Below are 21135 nucleotides of genomic sequence, written 5' to 3'. Positions count from 1 at the left end.
AGGCAGGCAGGTCACAAGCACACATTATTTTGTGATTGAGTATGAGTTTCCTCTGGTATTTTAGTTTAACATAGTGTTAGCCCTCCATATTTGCGAACTCAACCAACTACTGAAAATATTGGAGGGAAAATTGGATCTGTACTGAACATACACAAATTTTTTTTTCTTGTTTTTATTTCCTAAGCAATACAATCTAACAGCTGTTACACAGATAGTACTTACATTGTTTTAGGCATTATAAGTAATCTAAAGATGATTTAAAATATATGGGAGGATGTGCATAGTCATATGCAAATACTGTGCTCCTTTATATAAAAGGCTTTGGAGCATCCTCAAATTTTGGTATCCACTGAAAATCTTGGAACCAGTCGTCCTAGGACTGGTTGCAGTTACCATGTGATGACTGTATTGATCTTTTGTATTAGGTGCAGTGCCAGATTCAAAGGGTACTAAGATGAATAAGATGTAGTTTTAGGACCAAGAATGGTATCTAGGATGAATTATGATGATGGAATAGCTCATGTAAATACTTCAGGAATTAAGGCGGAATCAGTGAGAGATTTAGGAGTTGAAATGGGCTGGAACTGGAGACTGTCATACTCATTTTTGGTTTGAAAACTGGGTGGGGATCATAAGAAGAAGGCAGATTTGAAGATCAAGGTGATAATTTCATTTATTGGTAGGATCTTTTTGATAACCTTGTTTTTTCCCACTAACTGCTTTTTCTGTTCCTCCTAAGGCTATTCAGGTACTTTGTTTCTGAGACATTATCATGGGTTGTTAGATACCTGCCATGCTATTTTCAGCTATTTAAAATAGCAATCTCAAAACCCAGCTAGGGCTTAAGCTTTGCGTTTTAGACAACCCATCTTTTTCAGAAGAGTTGTTATTTTGTAGTTTTGTTTTCTGACAGGACACTAGTGGTACTTATTTTGCCACTAAGGACACTTGCTAAATAAGGTTTATTATTGTGTAAACTCTTTAACTAGCCAATATATGAAACCTAGTTAGAAGGAGAAAAGGAGTGTCATAACTTTGAGAGGCAGGATGATTTAGGTTTACAGTGACAATAGAAGTATCTAAGTTGAATTGAAGTTATAAAAAAAGGATTAGAACTGTAGTCCAAGGGAGCCAACTGGTTTTATCTATACTAGACTCAGACTCTAATGGTTTAGATATGTGGTATCCCCCAAAAGCTCATATGTGAGACAATGCAAGAAGATTTAGAGGTGAAATGGTTGGGTAATCCAATCAGTGAATTAATCCCCTCATAAGGATTAACTAAGTGAGAAGTTGTCTTTAAAAAAGTTAAGATCTGGGGGTGTAAATCAGTAGTAAAGTATTGATGGGTTAAATTCCCAGGACCACCAAAAAAGAAAAATATGTGTTGTGGGCCTGCCATCTCAGCCATAAAATAATCATATTTATCAATATATTGTGTTTATATAACATTTAAAATGTCTTAGATACTGATGGAAATGTTCCACATCCTTGTGGAAACAGAATATTTATTATATTCTCTTAGTGTATATTATGTTCTGTTAGTGTTACACCTAAAATATTTTAAGGTACCTGTGAATGAGTTGTCATTTGTGGTATATTTTAAAAGGGAGTGAACTGGGGAGGGGTTCAAAGTACAGGCCTAATGGCTTTTTTATTTTTTATGAAATGAAAAATACCAAAGTTGTTTTTATGTTCAACTTCCTTTTTTTGACTATTTCTTTTTCCATTTTAATTATATCACTGTTTTCCTTCTTCTCTTTCCATTGAAAGCATGGTTTGGAACTCATTTCTGTTCCTGTTTTGAAATTTGTGCACTTTTCATTGAGTTCTCTTTTCACTGTAATGTATGGAAATAATGGACTGTAATAAATTTGGCATGGGATTGCTATAAACACAAGTTTTGTATTTTGGACTACTTCTGAAAACTAGAATGTTTTTTGAAGGACATTCAACAAAATTCTATTATTGTTTTGTCTAATCATAGTTTGTGGACAGCATTCATGGTTGCTTTGTTATGGAAAAACAGCTTGTGCCATTTATGATTGTGGAGCATAACTGAAGAATGGCAGTAAGTCTGCTGATTACATCAGAAGATACAGAGAGACATATTGGAATAAAGGTCTGGAAAGGTACAGCATTTTGAATTCAGAACTGTAGAGTTTGAATTTATTTTCTCTTAAAGCAATAGAGATCTTAAAAGGGAGTAGAAGAGATGACAGATTCATAGTTTCTAAGCTTTTATAGGACCAGAAGTCAGTCCAGTTAAATCTTCCATCCTTTGTGGCTCTTTTTACTGAATTTTGCAGTGTAATTAGAATTCAGTCTTAGGAAGAATAATTTGAGTGTGGTATATAGGTTAGTTGTAATTTTAAAAGCATGAGTACCAATTATAAGAACTTGATTACACTGTTGTAAATTTTTGTTTGCCCCTTCATAGATTAAACCTAAGAATTTATTTATTCTTTATTTCTAGCACCTAGCAGAGTGCTTAGTAGCACTAAGTGCTCAGTAAATAACTTGGTGAATGAATAATTTTGTAAAGAAAGCACGTATGGAATGCATAAAAGAGTGTACTGAACTTTTGTCTTTAGGAAGGGCTAGAAGATGTAATAAGAGTTATTTGAAGTAAGTGAGTAGGAGTTTAGGTCTTTGGTAAAGGAATTCGTATTTGTTGAAAGACTGTGACTTAAAAGTAGGGTTGCTCTAATTTAGGACTATTAGTGAGGGGGATGTATAGAAGTGGCTGAAGGGTGGGAGAATAGCTAATTTCAGTGCAAAAGACTTGGAAGACCAGGTATGATGATGCTCACCTATAATCCAAGCTGCTCAGGATGCTGAGGCAAGAGGATTGCAAATTTGAGGCCATTTTGGGCGACTTAGGAAAACCCTGTTTCAAAAATAAAAAAGCTGGGAGGTGTAATTGAGCGGTAAACTGCTTGGTTAAGGGGTCCTGGGTTCAATCCCCAGTACTGCAAAGGAAGAAAGAAAAATCACATTTATTTATTTATTTTGCACTTTATCTAGGTAGCCAGGAAGAGCCATTTTACATTTTTAAAAAGGAGAGTGCCATGAGCAGGCACGTATCAGGAAGATGATTATAGTACTCAAAGAGGGATTGGGTAGTAGTTGAAGTTGAAAAATAAGTAAGATCTATATTAACTTCAGTGGCAATGAAAATGAAGAATACAGATTAAGAGCTCCTCAGTAGGTAAAAGTAATTAGAATTTAGTGAAAAATTGGTTGAGACATTGTTAAAAATGCATTGGAAGAAGTAAATTGGCATTGAGATTAGTTTTTTTCACTACCTTTTCAGGTCATTTCAGTTCTAGCTTTTGGTAGCCCTGAGAGGAGTCTGAGTCATACATAGGGGCTTTCTGCACATGAGTTTCTTTCTTTCTGTTTCTCTCTCTTCCTTTCTTGTCTTTCTTCCTTTTTTCCTCTGGGATGATTGGAAAAGAAATAAAACCAGAGGATGGAGAAGGAGAGATGGGCACAGTGGTGCACACCTGTAATCCTAGCAGCTCTGGAGGCTAAAACATGAGGATCTCCAATTCAAAGCCAGCCACAGTAACAGCAAGGCACTAAGCAACTCAGTGAGACCCTGTCTTTAAATAAAATACAAAATAGAACTGGGATGTGGCTCAGTGGTTGAGTGCCCCCTAAGTTCAATTCCCAGTTCAATTTCCCACCCCTCGCTCAATAAATAAATAAATAAATAATGGAAACAAAGAAAATGTAGAAAAGGTCTAAAAGAAAAGAAAGATTGCAAATTCAGTATTTTCTTTATCATATCAAATGAGACTGGCTGTAACTCAGACTCATTTTTCCTTTGAAGAAAATCTGGCCAACTAAATAAGTTAACTTCAGAAAGCCTTTAACAAAAACACATTTTGTACCTTGTCAAAATACACATTTATCACATAATTTTAAAATATTTTAATATGAACTAGTTTTTAAAAAAAATTTATTTGTTCTTTTTAGTTATACATGATAGTAGAATGAATTTTAACATACATACATGGAGTATAATTTCCCATTTTTGTGGTTATACATGATGTGGAGTTACAGTGATTGGGTATTCATATGTGAACATAGGAAAGTTATGTCCCATTCATTCTACTATCTTTCCTATTCCCATCCCCCTTCCTTTCCTTCATTCCACTTTGTCTAATCCAGAGAACTTCTGCAACCCTCCTTATTGTGAGTTAGCACACACATATGAGAGAGAACATTTGGCCTTTGGTTTTTTTCGGATTGGCTTATTTCACTTAGCATGATAATCTCCAGTTCCACTCATTTACTGGCAAATGCCATAGTTTCATTCTTCTTTAAGGCTGAGTCATATTCCATTGTGTGTATATACCACATTTTCTTTATCCATTCATCTGTTGATGGGCACTTAGCTTATCTATGGTGAATTGAGCTGCTATAACATTGATGTGGCCATGTTACTATATTATGCTGATTTTAATTCCTTGGGTATATCCTGAAAAGTGAGATAACTGGGCCAAATTTTGATTCTATTCTAAGTTTTTTGAAGAATTTCCATACTGCTTTCCTTAGTAGTTGCACTAATTTGCAGTCTTACCAGCAATGTGAGTACCTTTTTCCTTACATCCTCACCAGCATTTATTGTCGCTTGTATTCCTGATCATTGCCATTTCAACTGGAGAGAGATGGAATCTCAGTGTAGTTTTAATTTGTATTTCTCAAATTGTTATGGATGTTGAACACTTTTCATATATTTGTTGACCATTCATATTTCTTTTTCTGTGAAGTGCCTGTTCAATTCCTTAGCCCATTTTTATTGATTGTGTTATTTGTTTTTTTTTAGTATTAAGTTTTTAAAGTTCTCTATATTTCCTGGAGATTAATGCTCTGAGGTGCAGGTGGCAAAGATTTTCTCCCATTCTGTACGGTCTTTCTTCGTGTTCATGATTGTTTCCTTTGCTGTAAAGAAGCTTTTTAGTTTGATACCATCCCAATGATTGATTCTTGATTTACTTCTTGTGCTTTAGGAGTCTTGTTGAGAAAGTCAGGTCCTAATCTGACATGATAGAGAACTGGGCACGCATTTTCTTCTAGTAGGCACAGAGTCTCTGGTCTAATGCCTAGGCCTTTGATCACCTTTGAATTGAGTTTTGTGCAGGGTGAGAGATAGAGGTTTAATTTCATTTTCCTACATTTGGATTTTGTTTTCCTAGCAACATTTGTTGAAGAGGTAATCTTTTCTCCATTATATGTTTATGGTGCTTTGTCAAGTATGAGATAACTATTTATGTGGGTTTGTCTCTGTGTATTCTATTCTTTACCATTGGTGTTCATGACTGTTTTGGTGCCAATGCCATGCCGTTTTTATTACTATAATTCTAGTATAATTTAAGGTCTGGTATTGGCTTCACTTTCCTCCCTAAGGATTGTGTTGGCTATTCTGGGTCTCTTATTTTTCCAAATGAATTTTATGATTGCGTTTTCTATTTCTATGAAGAATGTCATTGGGATTTTATTGGGAATTGCATTAAATCTGTTTAGTGCTTTTGGTGGTATGGCCATTTTAATTATATTATTTCTGCCTGTCCAAGAACATGAGAGATGTTTCTGTCTTCTAAGACCTTCTTTAAGTTTTCTTTAGGGTTCTGTAGTTTTCATTGTAGAAGTCTTTCACCTCTCTTTTTAGATTGAGTCTCAAATATTTTCTTTGAGGCTGTTGTCAATGGGATAGTTTTCCTAATTTCTCTTTCAGTTGATTGATCACTAATGTATATGAACACAATTGATTAAAGGGAGTTAATTTTATATCCTGCTATTTTACTTAATTCATTTATGAGTTCCAAATGTTTTCTGGTGGAGTTTTTTGGGTCTTCTAAATATAGAATCATGTCGTAGGCAAATAGGAATAGTTTGAGCTCTTCCTTTTTATATCCTTTAATTTCTTTCTTTTGTATAATTGCTCTGGCTAGAGTTTCCAGGCATATGTTGAAGGGAAGTGGTGAAGAGGACATCCTTGTCTTGTTCCAGTTTTTAGAGGGAATGCTTTCAGTTTTACTCCATTTAGAATGATGTTAACCTTGGATTTAGCATATATAGTTTTTATAAAGTTGAAGTGTGTCCCTACTATCTCTGGTTTTTCTAGTGTTTTGAGTGTGAGTGGATGGTGTATTTTGCAAGTGCTTTTTCTCCATCTGTTGAGATAATCATTTGATTTTTGTCTTTAAATTTATTGATGTGATGAATTACATTGATTGATTTACATATTTTGAACCAACCTTGCTTGATCATAGTGCACTATCTTCTCTTTTTTTAATATATACATTTTTTTTTAGTTGTAGAGGGATGCCAATACCTTTATTTACTTATTTTTATGTGGTGCTGAGGATCAAATCCAATGCCTAATAAATGAGAGGTGAGTGCTCTGCCACTGAGCCACAATCCCTGTCCCTGCACTGTCTTTTTAATAAGTTTTGTATGCAGTTTGCCAGAATTTTGTTAAGAATTTTTACATGTATGTTCATCAGGCAAATTGGTCTGAATTTTTTCTTTCCTTAATGTATCTTTGTCTGGTTTTAGAGTCAGGGTGATACTAGCTAGCTTCAAAGAATGAGTTTGGAAGGGTTCCCTTCTTTTCTGTTTCATGGAGTAATTTGAGGAGGATTGGTGTTCTTTGAAAATCTGGTGGAATTGAGCTGAAAATCCATCTGGTACTGGGCTTTTCTTTTTGGTAGGATTTTGATGGTGTATTCAATTTCATTGCTTGAAATTGGTCTGTTTCAATTTTCTATGTCTTCCTGATTCAATTTGGATAGGTCATATGTTGCTAGAAATTTGTCAGGGTTTTCTATTAGAGTATAAATTTTCAAAATAGTTTCTGATTATTGTCTGAATTTTAGTAGTGTCCATTGTAATATTCTTTTTTCATCGTGAATTTTAGTAATTTAAATTTTCTTTCTCTTTCTCTTCGTCAACTTGGCTTAAGGGTTTATCAGCTTTATTGATCCCCCTTCCCCCAAGAATCAACTTTTTTGTTTTGTCAGTTTTTTTTTTTTTGTTTGTTTGTTTCAATTTCATTGATTTCAGCTCTGATTTTAATTATTTCTGGTCTTCTGCTTTGGTGTTGATTCCCCCAACCCCCTGCCCTAGGGCTTTGAGATGTAATGTTAGGGTATTTATTTGGTGACTCTCTGTTTCCTTAATGAATGAACTCAATGCAATGAACTTTCTTCTTTGAACTGCCTTCATAGTGTCCAAGAGATTTTGATATGTTGCATTACTATTCTCATTTACCTCTTAAGTACTTTTTTTAAATTTCATCCCTGATTTCTTCTGCTATTCATTGTTTGTTCGGTAGCATATTATTTAGTCTCCAGGTATTAGAATAGCTTGTATTTTTTATTTTATCCTTGATTTCTAATTTAATTCCATTGTGATCTGATAGAATACAAGATATCATCTTTCCTTTATTTTTAGTTTCCTAAGAGTTGCTTTTTGGCAACTCTTTATTTGAGAGAAGGATCAGTGTGCTGCTGAAAAGAAAGTGTATTCAGTCATTGATGGATGAAATATTCTATATATATATATCTGTTAAGTAAATTATTAATTGTATTTCTTAGTTCTATAGCTTCTTTATGTACTTTTTAAAATCTTTTATTTTAATTTGTTATATATGACTCAAAAATGCATTATAATTCATATTACACAAATAGAGCACAATTTTTCATATCTCTGGTTATATATAAAGTATATTCACACCATTTGTGTCTTCATACATGTACCTATCCATCACATTCCACCATCCTTTTTACTCCCATGCCCCCTCCCACCCCTTTGCTCTATCTAGAGTTCATCTAAACCTCCTGTGCTCCCCCTCCCAACCCCACTATGAATCAGCCTCCTTATATCAGAGAAAACATTTGGCATTTGGGTTTTTTTGGGATTGAATATTGATTTAGAATAATGTTGGCCTGGGGCTTAGCATATATAGCTTTTATGATGTTGAGATATGTTCTTATTATTTCTATTTTTTTTTAGTGTTTTGAACATGTATGGGTGCTGTATTTTGATGAATACTTTTTTCTGCATTAATTGAGATGACCATATGATTCTTTAAGTCTATTGGTGTGATGAATTACATTTATTGATTTTTGTATGTTGAACCAATCTTGCATCACTGGGATGAACCCCATTTGATCTTGGTGCACTATATTTGTGATATATTTTTGTATTCAATTTGCCAGAGTTTAATTGAGAATTTTTGCATCTATGTTCTTAGAGATATTGGTCTACAGTTTTTTCTTTCTTTGATGTGTCTTTGCCTGATTTGGGAATCAGGGTGATATTGGCCTCAGAATGAGTTTGGAAGTGCTCCCTCTTTTTCTATTTCATGAAATAATTTTAGAATATTGATTCTTTAGTATCCATCTGGCTTGGGCTTTTCTTGGTTGGTAGGCTTCTGATGGCATCCTCTATTTCCTTGCTTGAAATTGATCTGTTTAAATTGTGTATATCATTCTGATTCAATTTGGGTAACCCATATGCCTCTAGAAATTTGTCGATGCCTTCGATATTCTGTATTTTATTAGAGTACAAGTTTTCAATAATTTCTGTTTATGTAGATGCTCCATTGTTTGGGGTATATTTAATTGTTATGTCTTGTTTTTTTATTATTATTTTTCGTTGTTCAAAACATTACAAAGCTCTTGACATATCATATTTTGTTATGTCTTGTTGATACATAATTCCCTTAGCCAATATGAAATGTGCTCCTTTGTCTCTTCTGATTGACTTTGGCTTGAAGTCTACTTTATCTGATATGAAGAAAGAAACCCCTTTGTTTTATGAGATCCATGTGAATAATATTTTTCCCATCCACTTACCTTCAGTCTGTGGATGTCTTTGCACATGAGGTGAGTCTCTTGGAGACAGCATATTGTTAGTCTTTGTTTTTTAATCCAATCTGTCAGTCTGTATCTTTTAATTGATGATTTTAGGCCATTTACATTCAGTGTTATTAAGAAATGATTTTTATTCTCTGTCATTTTTACTTATTTCTGGTTTTTAATTTGAATTAGTTTCTCCTTTGATTGACTATTCTTCTAATGTAGTTTCTCCCTTTATTGGTTTTCACTTTTATTTTTCACATCCTTTTCATGAAGTATCACATTGGGTATGTTTGGTAGTGAAGGCTTTCTAGTTGTGAATTCTTTTAACTTTTGTTTATCATGGAGGGTTTTTATTCATTATAAATTTTGAAGTTTAATTTTCCTGGGTATAATATTCTTGGCTGGCATCAATTTTCTTTTAGGTGTTGGTATATATTATTTCAAGACTTCCTTGCTTTGAGGGTCTGGGTTAAGAAATCAGCTGAGATTTGGATTGTTTTCCATCTAAATGTTACCTGTCATTTTTCTGTGGAAGTTTTAAAAATTCTGTCCTTATTCCATGTTAGGCATTTGCATAATAATGTGCCTTGGTGTGGCTCTGATGTAATTTTATATATTGAGGGTCCTGTAAGCCTCTGGAATTTGATTTTCCATTTCATTCATCAGTTTTGGGAAATTTTATAATACTAGTTCATTAAAAAGATTGTGCATTCCTTTTGCTTGTATATCCAAGCTTTCATCTATCCCGATAAATCTTACACTTGTTCCTTTCAACTTAGCCCATATATCTTGGAAGTTCTATTCATGGTCTCTTAACATCTTTACTGCACAGTTAACTTTATTTTCAAGATTCTATATTTTGTTTTCATTGCCGGAAACACTTGTCTTCCAAGTGATCTAGTCTGTTGATCATGCTTTCCATTGACTTTTTAATTCCTTCATTTTAAGGATTTCTGCTTGATTTTGTTTTTCAGAATATCTGTCTTTATTGGAGTGATCTTTCACTTCCAATATTTTCTCTCTGATTTCACTGTTTACATCGTCCTTATCTTGCAGATTAGTTTACCTATGTACATTTTAAACTTCTCTGACATTTTAAACTTCTCTGACATGACTTCCACTGTGTTTTGATGGATTTTGGTATTGGAGTATCTTCAGTTTATTTGGGGTGATTTGTTCCCTTGCTTTTTCATGTTGTTTGCATGTTTATCCATCTAACAATATGGGTCTGAGGCAGAAGATTTTCTATCCTGTAGACTTATAGTGTCTCTGAAGGTTTCCAGTACCTCATCATTTAGGGGGGGAGACATATAATAACAACAATCAATGCAAATAATATACAGCATTAAACCAAATAGTTCCTGCTGTGGCATCTACAGTGTTAGTTGTCACAACAAACAAATGATTTGATCAGTTTTTGCCTATAATAAAAACATTAAATTCGCAAAAGGGTTTACAGTTTCAAATGGTGGACAGGAAGAAAACAGAAATAATATAGGATGTGATGATTATGAGGGAGTAGGAAAGATGATAGAAGTTACAATTAAAGGAAGAGTGAAAGAACAATAGAAATTGGCTGTCAGCAGAAGATGAGAGAAAGAATCAAGAGAAACTGTGTGAGAAAAAATTATATAAAAATTTTAAAAATTAAAGGAATATAAAACAAAGCTGAAATAGACTAATCAAACATCCTGGTCATCAAAAAACTGATCCATGAAAAATAACTGCTTTCAAAAATGCTAGAAATGAGAATATAAGTATATAAAGTAAAAATTTTAAAAATTAAAGGAATATAAAACAAAGCTGAAATAGACTAATCAAACATCCTAGTCATCAAAAAACTGATCCATGAAAAATAACTGCCTTCAAAAATGCTAGAAATGAGAATATAAGTATATATAAATGTCCATGAATCATTAAAGTCACAATAAAACAGAAAAGAGAAAAAGCAATCTTGATAAAAAGTTAAAGAATTATTTCTGTTGGAGTTCAAAAGATTTTCAGCTTCTCAAAGTATTAGGTGGGGCCTTCTTGAACATGATGTCCCACTCTCTGGGTGGATTGTTGGAATGAGAGAGGTAATCCTGTAGGTGGAACTCCTGGAGGTGGGGTTTAGGCCTAGGTAGGCCCCAGGCTTTTCACTGAATACCATTTGGTGTGGAGATTTTACATCAGCATACTTCCAGCAGTTGCTGGTCCACACTGGAAGACTGCATCCCAAGGATCTCTTGAATTCCACATGTGTGGTAGAGGAGCCAATTCTTAGTACACTATATCACCTATGGACCCCATATTTACTGGTCTTGTGTTCAGTCTCCAAACTCGCCCCTGTCCCCACCCTTTCGAATTCCTGTCCTGATGTGTCTCTCCTAAAAGCAGCTGGATTGGGAGGGGCGGGGGAGGGGGGGGATGAACCAGGTGGAAACCTGGCCAGTATTCCCTGTACAAACCTCTCTCCTCTTTTGATTTTTTTCCCAGTCACTTAGGCGCACTCTATGTCATTCAGTGTGGGTTTACCAGGGCTGCATTTTGGGCCAAACTCAGGTTTGCCAGGAATTGGCTCCTGCAGCTCCTGGCTCCTACACCACAGCTGCAAAATGGTTTCTTCCTTTGTCCTCCTCATGCAGCCAGGAGATATGGGGCTTCTTTTTTGCACAAGGATATTGTGCAGCACACCTTTTAGTTTAGTGAGGTGTGGTGTCTTTGATCTCTAAACTCTCTGAGACATGCTTCAGGTCTCCTAAAAGTGTGGGTTCCTTTAATTTTTTTATTCTTCTACTTTGCTCATGGAGAGACTGCTCTGCCTGGGTCCTCCAGCCAACAGTATAAGCTGTGGGCACTGCAGATTTCTTCCTTATTATGTCCAACCTCCTAGTCTCCGATCTGCTTTGAATGTCCAGTATTAAATTCCAGTAACATTCTCCTTTTTTTCCTCTCAGCTTGCTGAGAAGCTGCCTATTTGTTTCCTTGGTTTCACACCAGAGCAGCCAGGAAAGTGACCTTCTCTATACTGCCGTCTTGAAACCTCAGCTTAACTAGTTATTAAATATTTTCTCTGTTCACAAATTGTTCTTTAATTTTGGTTTATGAATCCAGTATAGGAACCATGCATTGCATTGGAATATGTCCCTTAATTTTCTTCAAATCTAGAATATTCTTGATACCAGCTTGTTGAAGACAGCATAAAGGTTTACCTGCAAAAAGTCCCACATCCTCATTTTGTCTCATTGTTCTTTTGGTGTCCGCTGGCCAGTTCCTCTAGTTTTTAATCAAGGCATGAGCATTGATGACCCAGTATCTGGGTTTCCCAACAGTAGTGTTGATAACATTGACAAAGTGCAACAGTTTATTCCTCCATTAAACATTGTCAATAAATTTGTAGCCTGTGTGGTAATGTTACTTTAGCCTTACTGTCAGTGCCAATGTTTAATCTAGTTTATATTTCTTACCTGACTGATGTTCATTAGGAATTACAAAATGATTGTACATCATAAGATTGTTTTGTTTTTTAATTCTTTCATACTTAATTTATTAGGTATCATTCATTAATAAAGTAAGACTCCTTCAACTTGGCTGTTTTGATTACTCAGAATACAGTTCCCTTCTGAAAAGATAATCACTTGAATCTTACTAATTTTTAGTTTATTCCCTATTTCAAATGCTGTGTGCACATTCTTTCTTTCCCTCTTTACAGTGCTTTTATTACCATGGTAGTTTTCTGTGCTAATAATTCATCATTTATATCACTGCCAGACCCTTTTCTGCACCATAGATAGGATCATATTTTCCCTCCTTTGTATTGTCTTTCTTTTTTTGAGGTGCTCATAGATTTTCATTAAGTGTATTTCAGTTCATTATAATTGGGATTCTTTTTGCTCAAATTGTCATAACTTTGGCCAGTAAGGAGGATCCCTTCTAGCAATTCTTGTTTTATGCTGACATGATGACCCTATTAGACTTAACTTTTTGGCACTGAGAGATGCCCTCAGGGTGATTTCATACATTTCCTGTCCCACACTTATAATTGGCTATTTTACATAGAACTTTGCTTTCTTGATACAGTAGTCCCCCTTACCCTCACCCCCGCCCCATCACAATTTCTCTTTCTGAGGCTTCTTTTATCCATAGTCGACCATAGTCCCAAAATAGTAAATGGAAAATTCCTTAAATAAAGAAATAAAGTTTTTAATTGTACTCTGTCCTGAGTAATGCATGATGAAATCTTATGCCATCCTATGCCCAGAAAGTGAATCATTTTTTTATCCGGTGTATTCATTCTATATGTGCTACTTACTCATTACCATCTGGAATATCAGATTGACTATTAGTACCACAGAGCTAGTGCTCCATTAACTTTTATTTTACTTAATAATGTTCTTAGAGTGTAAGAGTAGAGGTGTTGGCAATTTAGATATGCCAAAGAGGTTGTAAAGTGTTTCCTTTAAGGGAAAAGATGAAAGCTCTCAGGAAAGACAAAAGCAAAATTGAATGCTGAGGTTACTAAGATCTAAGGTAAGAGTGAATCTTCTGTACTTGAACTTATGAATAAAGAAAAAGAAGTTTGTGCTATTAAACCTCAAACTGCAAAAGTTACAGCCACATAAGTGCTTACTTTAAATGGAAACAGCATTAAATTATAATGCTCAGGGCTGGGGCTGTAGCTCAGTGGCAGAGCACTTGCTTAGCATATGTGAGTTGCTGGGTTCGAACCTTAGCACTACATAAAGTAAACAAATAAAGGCCTTAAGAAAATTATACTGTTCAGTATTGTCCATGGTTTCAGGAATCTACTGGGGTTACTGGAACATACCCCCCACACAGATAAGAGGGAACGACTATATTAGAGATCAAAACTACTATATTAGGAGTACTCTTATTCCAGAAGGTAATATTTCTTCTGGAATGCTGAAGTGGTTAGTTAGAAATAAATTAAAAATTATGAGTTTATATTGAGTGTCAAATCAAGTTGTTATTAGTGTTTTCATTTACTTTCCTTGATTTATAAAAGTTCTATTTTATTTATAAATTTTTTTTTCTAACATCATTAACATAAGCACTTACTTGCTTAATCCTACCAATAGCATAGTTAATGTTCTTTTCACAGCTGTGTGGTTTTTCATAGTATGGCTGTACAGTAGCTCATATAACTGTATGTTCTTACTGGTGGTCATTTAGGTTGTTCACTTTTTTTTTCTTTCAGAAACAATGCTCTTGTAAATTAAGTACTTATTTAGAAAAAGCATATGGATTGTATGTTTTCTTAGTAATTGTTTATCTAAGAAACTCCTTAGTATATTAGTTTATTATAATAGTTCATTGTGTATTATTGTATTAGTTTATGCAAATAAAGTGATTGGAACTGTTCACCTGGTGATCAGAAGTTTGGAACTTTTAGCTCTGCCCACTGACTTCTGGAAAGGGGAGTAAAGAGCTGGAGATGGAGCTATGTTAACAACTATTGAACAATAATCTTTGAATGAGCTTCTTGGAGGTCTTAGGAAATTGGCCTGCCTGTATTGGACATGGGAACTTCTCTGTCTTTCCTCCATATGACCCTGTGATACCTCTTCATCTGGCTGTTCATCTATATCCTTTACAAAATCCTTTGTAATAAACCAGTGAACTTAAGTAAAATGTTTTCCTGATTCTGTGAGCTATCCTAGCAAATTAATTGAACTCAAGGAGGAAGTAGTGGGAACCCCAGTTCATAGCTGGTTGTTGATCAGCAGTATAGGTGACAATCTGCTACTTAATATTGCATATGAAGGATGGGTACTATGGGAATGACCCCTTAAACTGTGGGGTCTTATTTTTAACTTCAGATAATGCCAGGAGTGGGTTGGATTATAGGACAGTCAATTGATGTCCACTGAAGAATTGCTTGGTGTGAGGAAAAACTTTCATACCCCAAGTCACAGAAGTGTTTATGTGAAATATGAGAATAGAGAGAAAAAAATGGTTAGACCTTTCTTTTATGGTGGGTTCTTAGCACTTCTATTTTCCCCGTAGAGATTTGTTTTGAAGGCTGGGTTTTTTCTTTTTGCTCATAGAGATAGGGAGAGGCAAGGCTGTGACATGCCTTTTGACTAGGGTCAACCATGATTAGTGGGTTCAGTTCTTGTTTTTATGTATGGGGAAAGCTCCAATATTTGATTGTCCCCAATTTTGGTTGAGCATAAGTTTGATTCCTGGTTTAAAACCAAAAAAGACCTGAGACTGTTTACTCTCCTTTCTGATATTCCTATATTCAACAGATATTTCTTTTCACTTGCCTCTGAACTAGAGGAAATTAAAATATGCAGCACTTAATTTCAGGGCTCTAACTAGGGAACTGTTAATCTTACAGGGGATCTATAGGGGACTGAACTAACAAGGTGAAACTTTTTATACTTGTCTTTTTTGTCTGTATTCTACTCTACTCCCCGCCCCTTTTTTCTTTTAGTCAGCTTTTTTGCTGCTGTGACAAAAAGAATAAGAATAATTGTAAAGGAGGAAAAGTTTGTCTGGGGGCTCATGGTTTCAAAGGTCTCAGTCCTTAGGCAACAGCAGGCTCTATTCCTTGTGGCTTGAATTGAGGCTAAATATCATAGTGGAAGAATGTGGCAGAAGGAAGCAGTTTACATGATGATCATGAATTAGAGAGAACTCTATTCACCAGATACAAAATATATACCCTAAAGCCACTCCCCAATGACCCACCTTCTCTAGCCACACCTTACCCACCTACAGTAACCACCCAGTTAATCCCATCAAGGGATTAATTCACCCATTGGGTTAAGGCCCTCATAACAGTCATTTCTCCTCTAAACCTTCTTGTGTTGTCTCACACATGAGCCTTTGGGGAAACACATCCAAACCATAACATGAGCCATCCTTAATTTAAATGCCACAGAATAGTCTTTTATCTGTTGTGTTATGGTTTCTGTACTGTGCACTACTGATTTTTCTCAGGATGGTTGTAGATGAGTCTTTAAGCTGTTTCATAAATATTTAGTTATGAAAGCATGTCTTTCTAATAACTATGATATTTAATATTATTTGTTTTTCTTAATGAAATAATTATTCCAAGACAATGAAAAAAAATATTACTCTGAGGTCTAGATCAGGGATGGATTTTATGTTGCCAGGATCAATAGTGTTGTCTAGTAATGGATTGGTAGAGTAGGAGATTCAGTAATTAGGTGCTATGTATCTGCTGACTCTGGCCTGCTTATTTATTTATTTATTGTGTGTGTGTGTGTGTGTGTGTGTGTGTGTGTATGTGTGTATGTTGCAGGGGACCAGGATTAAACTCAGGGCATTCAACCACTGATCCACATCCCCAGCCCTATTTTGTATTTCATTTAGAGACCAGGTCTCACTGAGTTGCTTAGTGCTTTGCAGTTGCTAAGGCTGGTTAGCTGATCCTCCTGCCTCAGCCTCCCAAGCTATTGGGATTATAGGCATGTACTCAAACAAACGCCTGGGTGGCCTATCTATTTTTAAAAATATTCTTTGGTAATTCTTTTTGAAAGTTTTCAAGTCTATTTTGAGGGGGAGGACTTATTATTTTTAAATTGTAATTTTCAGTGACATACTGTGCTTTTTTTTAAAAAAAAAAATATATATATATATATATATTTTTAGTTGTAGGTGGGTGGACACCATACCTTTATTTTATTTATTTATATGTGGTGTTGAGGATCGAATCCAGGGCCTCACACGTATTAGGCGAGTGCTCTACTGCTGAGCCATAACCCCAGCCCCATACTGTGCTTATTAGAGGACAAGTTTGTTGATTTCAAAACCTTGGGGAAAATCCTCAAAATTTTATATATCCATATATTGTTTTCTCTACCTAATCTCAATGCTGTACTTTGTTGGATTCCCAGGAAAATGAATAACCCATGTTATTCATCAATGGGCAGATGTGCTCTTGCTGTTCCTTCTTGCAGGAGCTTGATTGTTCAATGTGCTATAACTTTTTAAATTCTATTATATATATATATATATTTTCACTCTTTAATCCTCAATTTCAGGGATTTGAGAAATAGAGATGTCCTTACTGCTTTGGAGTTTAGATTAATGGGTGTCTCAGATTTTCAGATAACCATTCTCACATGAAAAAACAAGAAAGAGAGTGACTAGCTACCTTGGCAGAAATTATGACTGATGGAATGGAATGACCACAGGTCCAGGCCCTGGTTTTCAGATCTTTTTAGTTCAGCAACACTTCTCTAAAGTGTGATCAAACATGGGGATTGATTCACACTAAAGTCACATAAGATTGGTAATCAGACTTCTGAACTTTCACTGAGAAGTCCAGTACATAATAGGACCAAAATATTCAACTGTTTAGAATAATTTTTTACAATTTCTTGATTTTATTTGGAAAGCTAATGAAGATTAAATGATTGTTTTGTAAATAGAATTTGATCAGAATCATGGCATTTCAGTGTTGTCCTCAAGCTCTGGTAGCACTTATACAGCATTTTATATTTTCTAGGTTATTAATTGTATATTGATGTCATTCAGAAAGAGCACTTTAACAGATTCTCCTCTATACAGAACCATATCACTTTTTGTATTGGATTTTAAAAATCAGTCTAAAAACTTTAGTTATTTTTTCTTCTACACACACACAAAAAAAAAAACTTCCATGTAAGAGAACAGTTTTGTTTTATCAGTATATAGCAAAACCATGTTTTAGATGTGCTGTTGTTTCTTGTGCAGTCTCACCATTTATATTCTTCGTTATTTCAGACAGCTTTTAAAAAAGGATTATTTACCTTTCTGTGCATTGACTAAACAAAATCCATTACTGTGCTTGAAAAAAATAGTTCTGCTTCCCATCGGCAGGGAGACAACATAATATAATTTTAACTTTTAGTCAGACACAAACAAAGCTTGGCTTTCTAACAGTGGGGATATTCCTTAATCCCTTTTGGGCTTCTGTTTTCTGTTGGTAAAATGGAGATAATTTCAACCCTGCAGGGAGAATTAGCAAAATGCTAAATCTAGAGAAGTGGAAAGGGAAACTAAGAGAAATGATATCCTGGGAGCCAAATGAAATGTGTCTAGGAAGGAGTGATTACATCAGATGCTGATAATAAAACAAGTAAAAATACTGATAAATGGTCTTTGGTTTCTTTTTATAGGCATGCCCAAAGAAAAATACGACTCTCCTGACCCTCGGAGGATGTACACAATCATGTCCTCTGAGGAAGCAGCAAATGGAAAGAAATCACATTGGGCAGAGCTTGAAATAAGCGGTAAGACATGGAAGCATGAACTTATGATATGGAAATTAAGATATGATAGAAAATTAAGTTTTATAATGCCAGTACACAAAAGAAACAATAATTATGGTTTATATCTAATAATTTCTGTTAGAAACAGGAAAGTTCAGTGGAATGACCATGGTTGAGTCAAAGTTCAAACCCCATTTGTTATTTATTCTCTCAATATATTATTCTTTTATAAAATCAAGATGATAATATCAAAGATGAAATGATGATAACTTGTGGAGTGTTTAGTGTCCAGAAGTTGTTCTGATGGGAAATGGCTATTCTGTATAGGTTTGGGAATAGATTTATTTCTCCTTACTCATTTGCATTCAGTCTCTTAGGACAGCTTTATTCAAAAACAAAATCTTAATAATTTGTAGCAGATAAGTTTCATTCTGTTTTTAGTGCAACTTGGATATATTCAAAGAAATATATGTGCCTGTGGACCCACTAAGAATATTTGCCGGATTTCTGTTCTCAGGACTAAAAGGCTCAGGGATTACTCCAGGGAAATTGGGCTGACTGGGCTGTGCAAAATAACCACACAAGAGACACAAATACCTTTTTCTTTGGGGTCGCTGTGACGGCTTCTCTGACCTTAACGGTCTGCAGGAATATATATATATATATATATATATATATATATATATATATAGAGAGAGAGAGAGAGAGAGAGAGAGAGAGAGAGAGAGAGAACACGCACTGACCCCTTTTATTGAGGAGAAGCTATTCAAATGAGGCAAGGTGTCAGGTTTCAGGGGACTGAGTCTTGTCTTCATGATGTTCACTGTCAGCAGGTTGACTGACATCTAGGTAGGCCCACACCCAAGGGCACAGTAAGAGAAGGGGACATACAAGGCACTTCCATGGAACATTCTATCCTAAACAGGGCAAGGGGTTATATTACAAAGGAACAGGTGAGCATAGCTCCACCCATGGGGCTATAAGAAGACATGCCCAGGCACGAAGACAGTCACTGGAACCCTAGAAGAGCAGGGCAGTCTAGCAGCATGGGTGCCTGATGCCACATTGCCCAGCAGGGGAGTTAACTCAGTCAGATTCAAGGTTGGTCTCCCACAAATATTCTTTCCCCAGTGCCCCTACTCATGAGTATACAACCTCTTTAAATATTTCAAGGTAGTAAAGGGACATTGTTACTTCTCAGGGCAACCACGCTAAAGAAGTTCTGTGTACCTATATTTTCTTTCAAGGATGCCTGATTTTTATCTGATAAAAAGTACAGAATATTCTCTTCTTTTGACTGACCTCTCTTGTTTATTTTAATTTAATGCAGCAGACATACTGAGTAGATGTTGTGTATGAAAATTTTTTACCTGGCACTGTGTAGATGGAAAAAAACAAAAGTCCCTGTGTTTATGAGCTTATGACATATTAGGAAATGAAAGGAAGGGAGGATACAACTATAAATAACAGACATAATTACCAAATCTAGATGTAATAGTGCTATACCTGAAGGAAAAAGAAAGTAATGATGATAATAATTCTTTGTGAGCTCAAAATTTCTGATTTATCTATTGAGTAAACTTAAATACCCTCATCTGCTGCCATGTTGGAGATTGATACCACCGGTGTCTCTGGTTTTCTCTCTTTTGATATCTAGAATGCTGTATAATTAAACCAAGTTCACTTTGGTAAAACTCTGATCGGATTCAGGTTTAAGCTCTTTGATAGGCAGCTATTTTACAGGTGGTGGCCTGTAGGTGATATTGTATTTTTTCACACATGGGATCTGAACACCTTCTTTTCTATTGCTGTGTTTTGCCCATTGCCATTAATTCTTTGAGGGCTGCAATTAGTGATATTCTAATTCTAGCATTTCTTTAGCGGAAATATTTTATAGAGATTTCCCTTCCTTTACTATTTGATGTTCAATTTTTATAGGAAAGAATACTTGTTTTTTTCCTTTTATTTACTAGTCTTCAGGATAAACTGTCATCCTTTGAGGATGACCAGTTAGGTTTTTTAAGTATTAGTATTAAGTAGTGTATTTAAGCATTTGGGTTTCAAACTTATTTGGTAAGTTGCAGTTATAATAAAATTGATACTTAAATTGTCCTGTTGTTGGCTAAGGGAGAATCTCTATAACTGAGTTCTTGATATAAGTCTTGTTCTTTGGTAGTTTCCTTTCTGTCTTGTGTGACAAGATTTTCTTGGCTATCTTGTGTATTTTTTTTTTTTAATCTCAAACCTAAAATAAGCCATTTTTCCAGGACATTTTTTTTTTAAGTTGGAAATATTATTTCAAGATCATAAGCTAGGAGATAGGATATCCCCCCTTTTCATATGTATACACACACACATGTTCATATACATTTATGAATAAAAAATGTGATATGTAAGTAATATATACATGTGTATATGATATATATGACAAAATATTTTGAGGTACAGTTATATTTAAGGTTAATATGAAAACATACTGATACTTTGGATTTAAATTTAGGATAACAAGGTTTAAAAACTTTTCTGTAATTATTATTTATTTATATCTCCGTACATACTGGGGTCCTGGTTCTCAGGTATATGGGATCATAGAATTTGAATATCCCATATTACTTTGTTATCCCGTATTATATACACAAGTCTCAGAATAACAGTGTTAATCATACTATCACTACCCAGTGCCCTCAAAAAAATAAAATAAATATTTGGTAATCAATCTAAAAAAAGATGAAAGACCTCTACAGTGGAAACTATAGCACATTAAAGGAAGAAATAGAAGAAGACTTTAAGATGGAAAGATCTCCCATGCTCTTGGATAGGCAGAATTAACATTGTCAAAATGGCCATACTACCCAAAGTGTTTTTATTTAATGCAATTCCTATTAAAATCCCAATGACATTCTGCATAGAAATACAAAAAGCTGTCTTGAGATTCGTTTGGAAAAATAAGAGACCCAGAATACCAAAGAAATCCTTAGCAAGAAAAGAAATAGGAAGTATCACAATACCAGACCTTAAATATACTA

General features: G+C 34.8%; 1 protein-coding gene across 6 annotated transcripts in view; it reads left to right on the top strand.

Annotated features, from left to right (window-relative positions):
- Cnot6 (CCR4-NOT transcription complex subunit 6) overlaps nt 1-21135 on the top strand; it is a 78135-nt gene that overhangs the window by 9609 nt on the left and 47391 nt on the right. For all 6 annotated transcript variants that reach the window (XM_027953343.2, XM_071612141.1, XM_071612139.1 and 3 more), the window contains exon 2: nt 18017-18130. In XM_027953343.2, the coding sequence (XP_027809144.1) occupies nt 18019-18130 (112 nt within the window). In that variant the 5' untranslated portion in view covers nt 18017-18018. The remainder of the gene's footprint in view (nt 1-18016; nt 18131-21135) is intronic.

Source organism: Marmota flaviventris, chromosome 5 (assembly GCF_047511675.1).
Source record: "Marmota flaviventris isolate mMarFla1 chromosome 5, mMarFla1.hap1, whole genome shotgun sequence".
In the NCBI taxonomy this organism is placed as follows: domain Eukaryota; kingdom Metazoa; phylum Chordata; class Mammalia; order Rodentia; family Sciuridae; genus Marmota; species Marmota flaviventris.
This window is presented reverse-complemented; position numbering and strand designations above follow the sequence as displayed.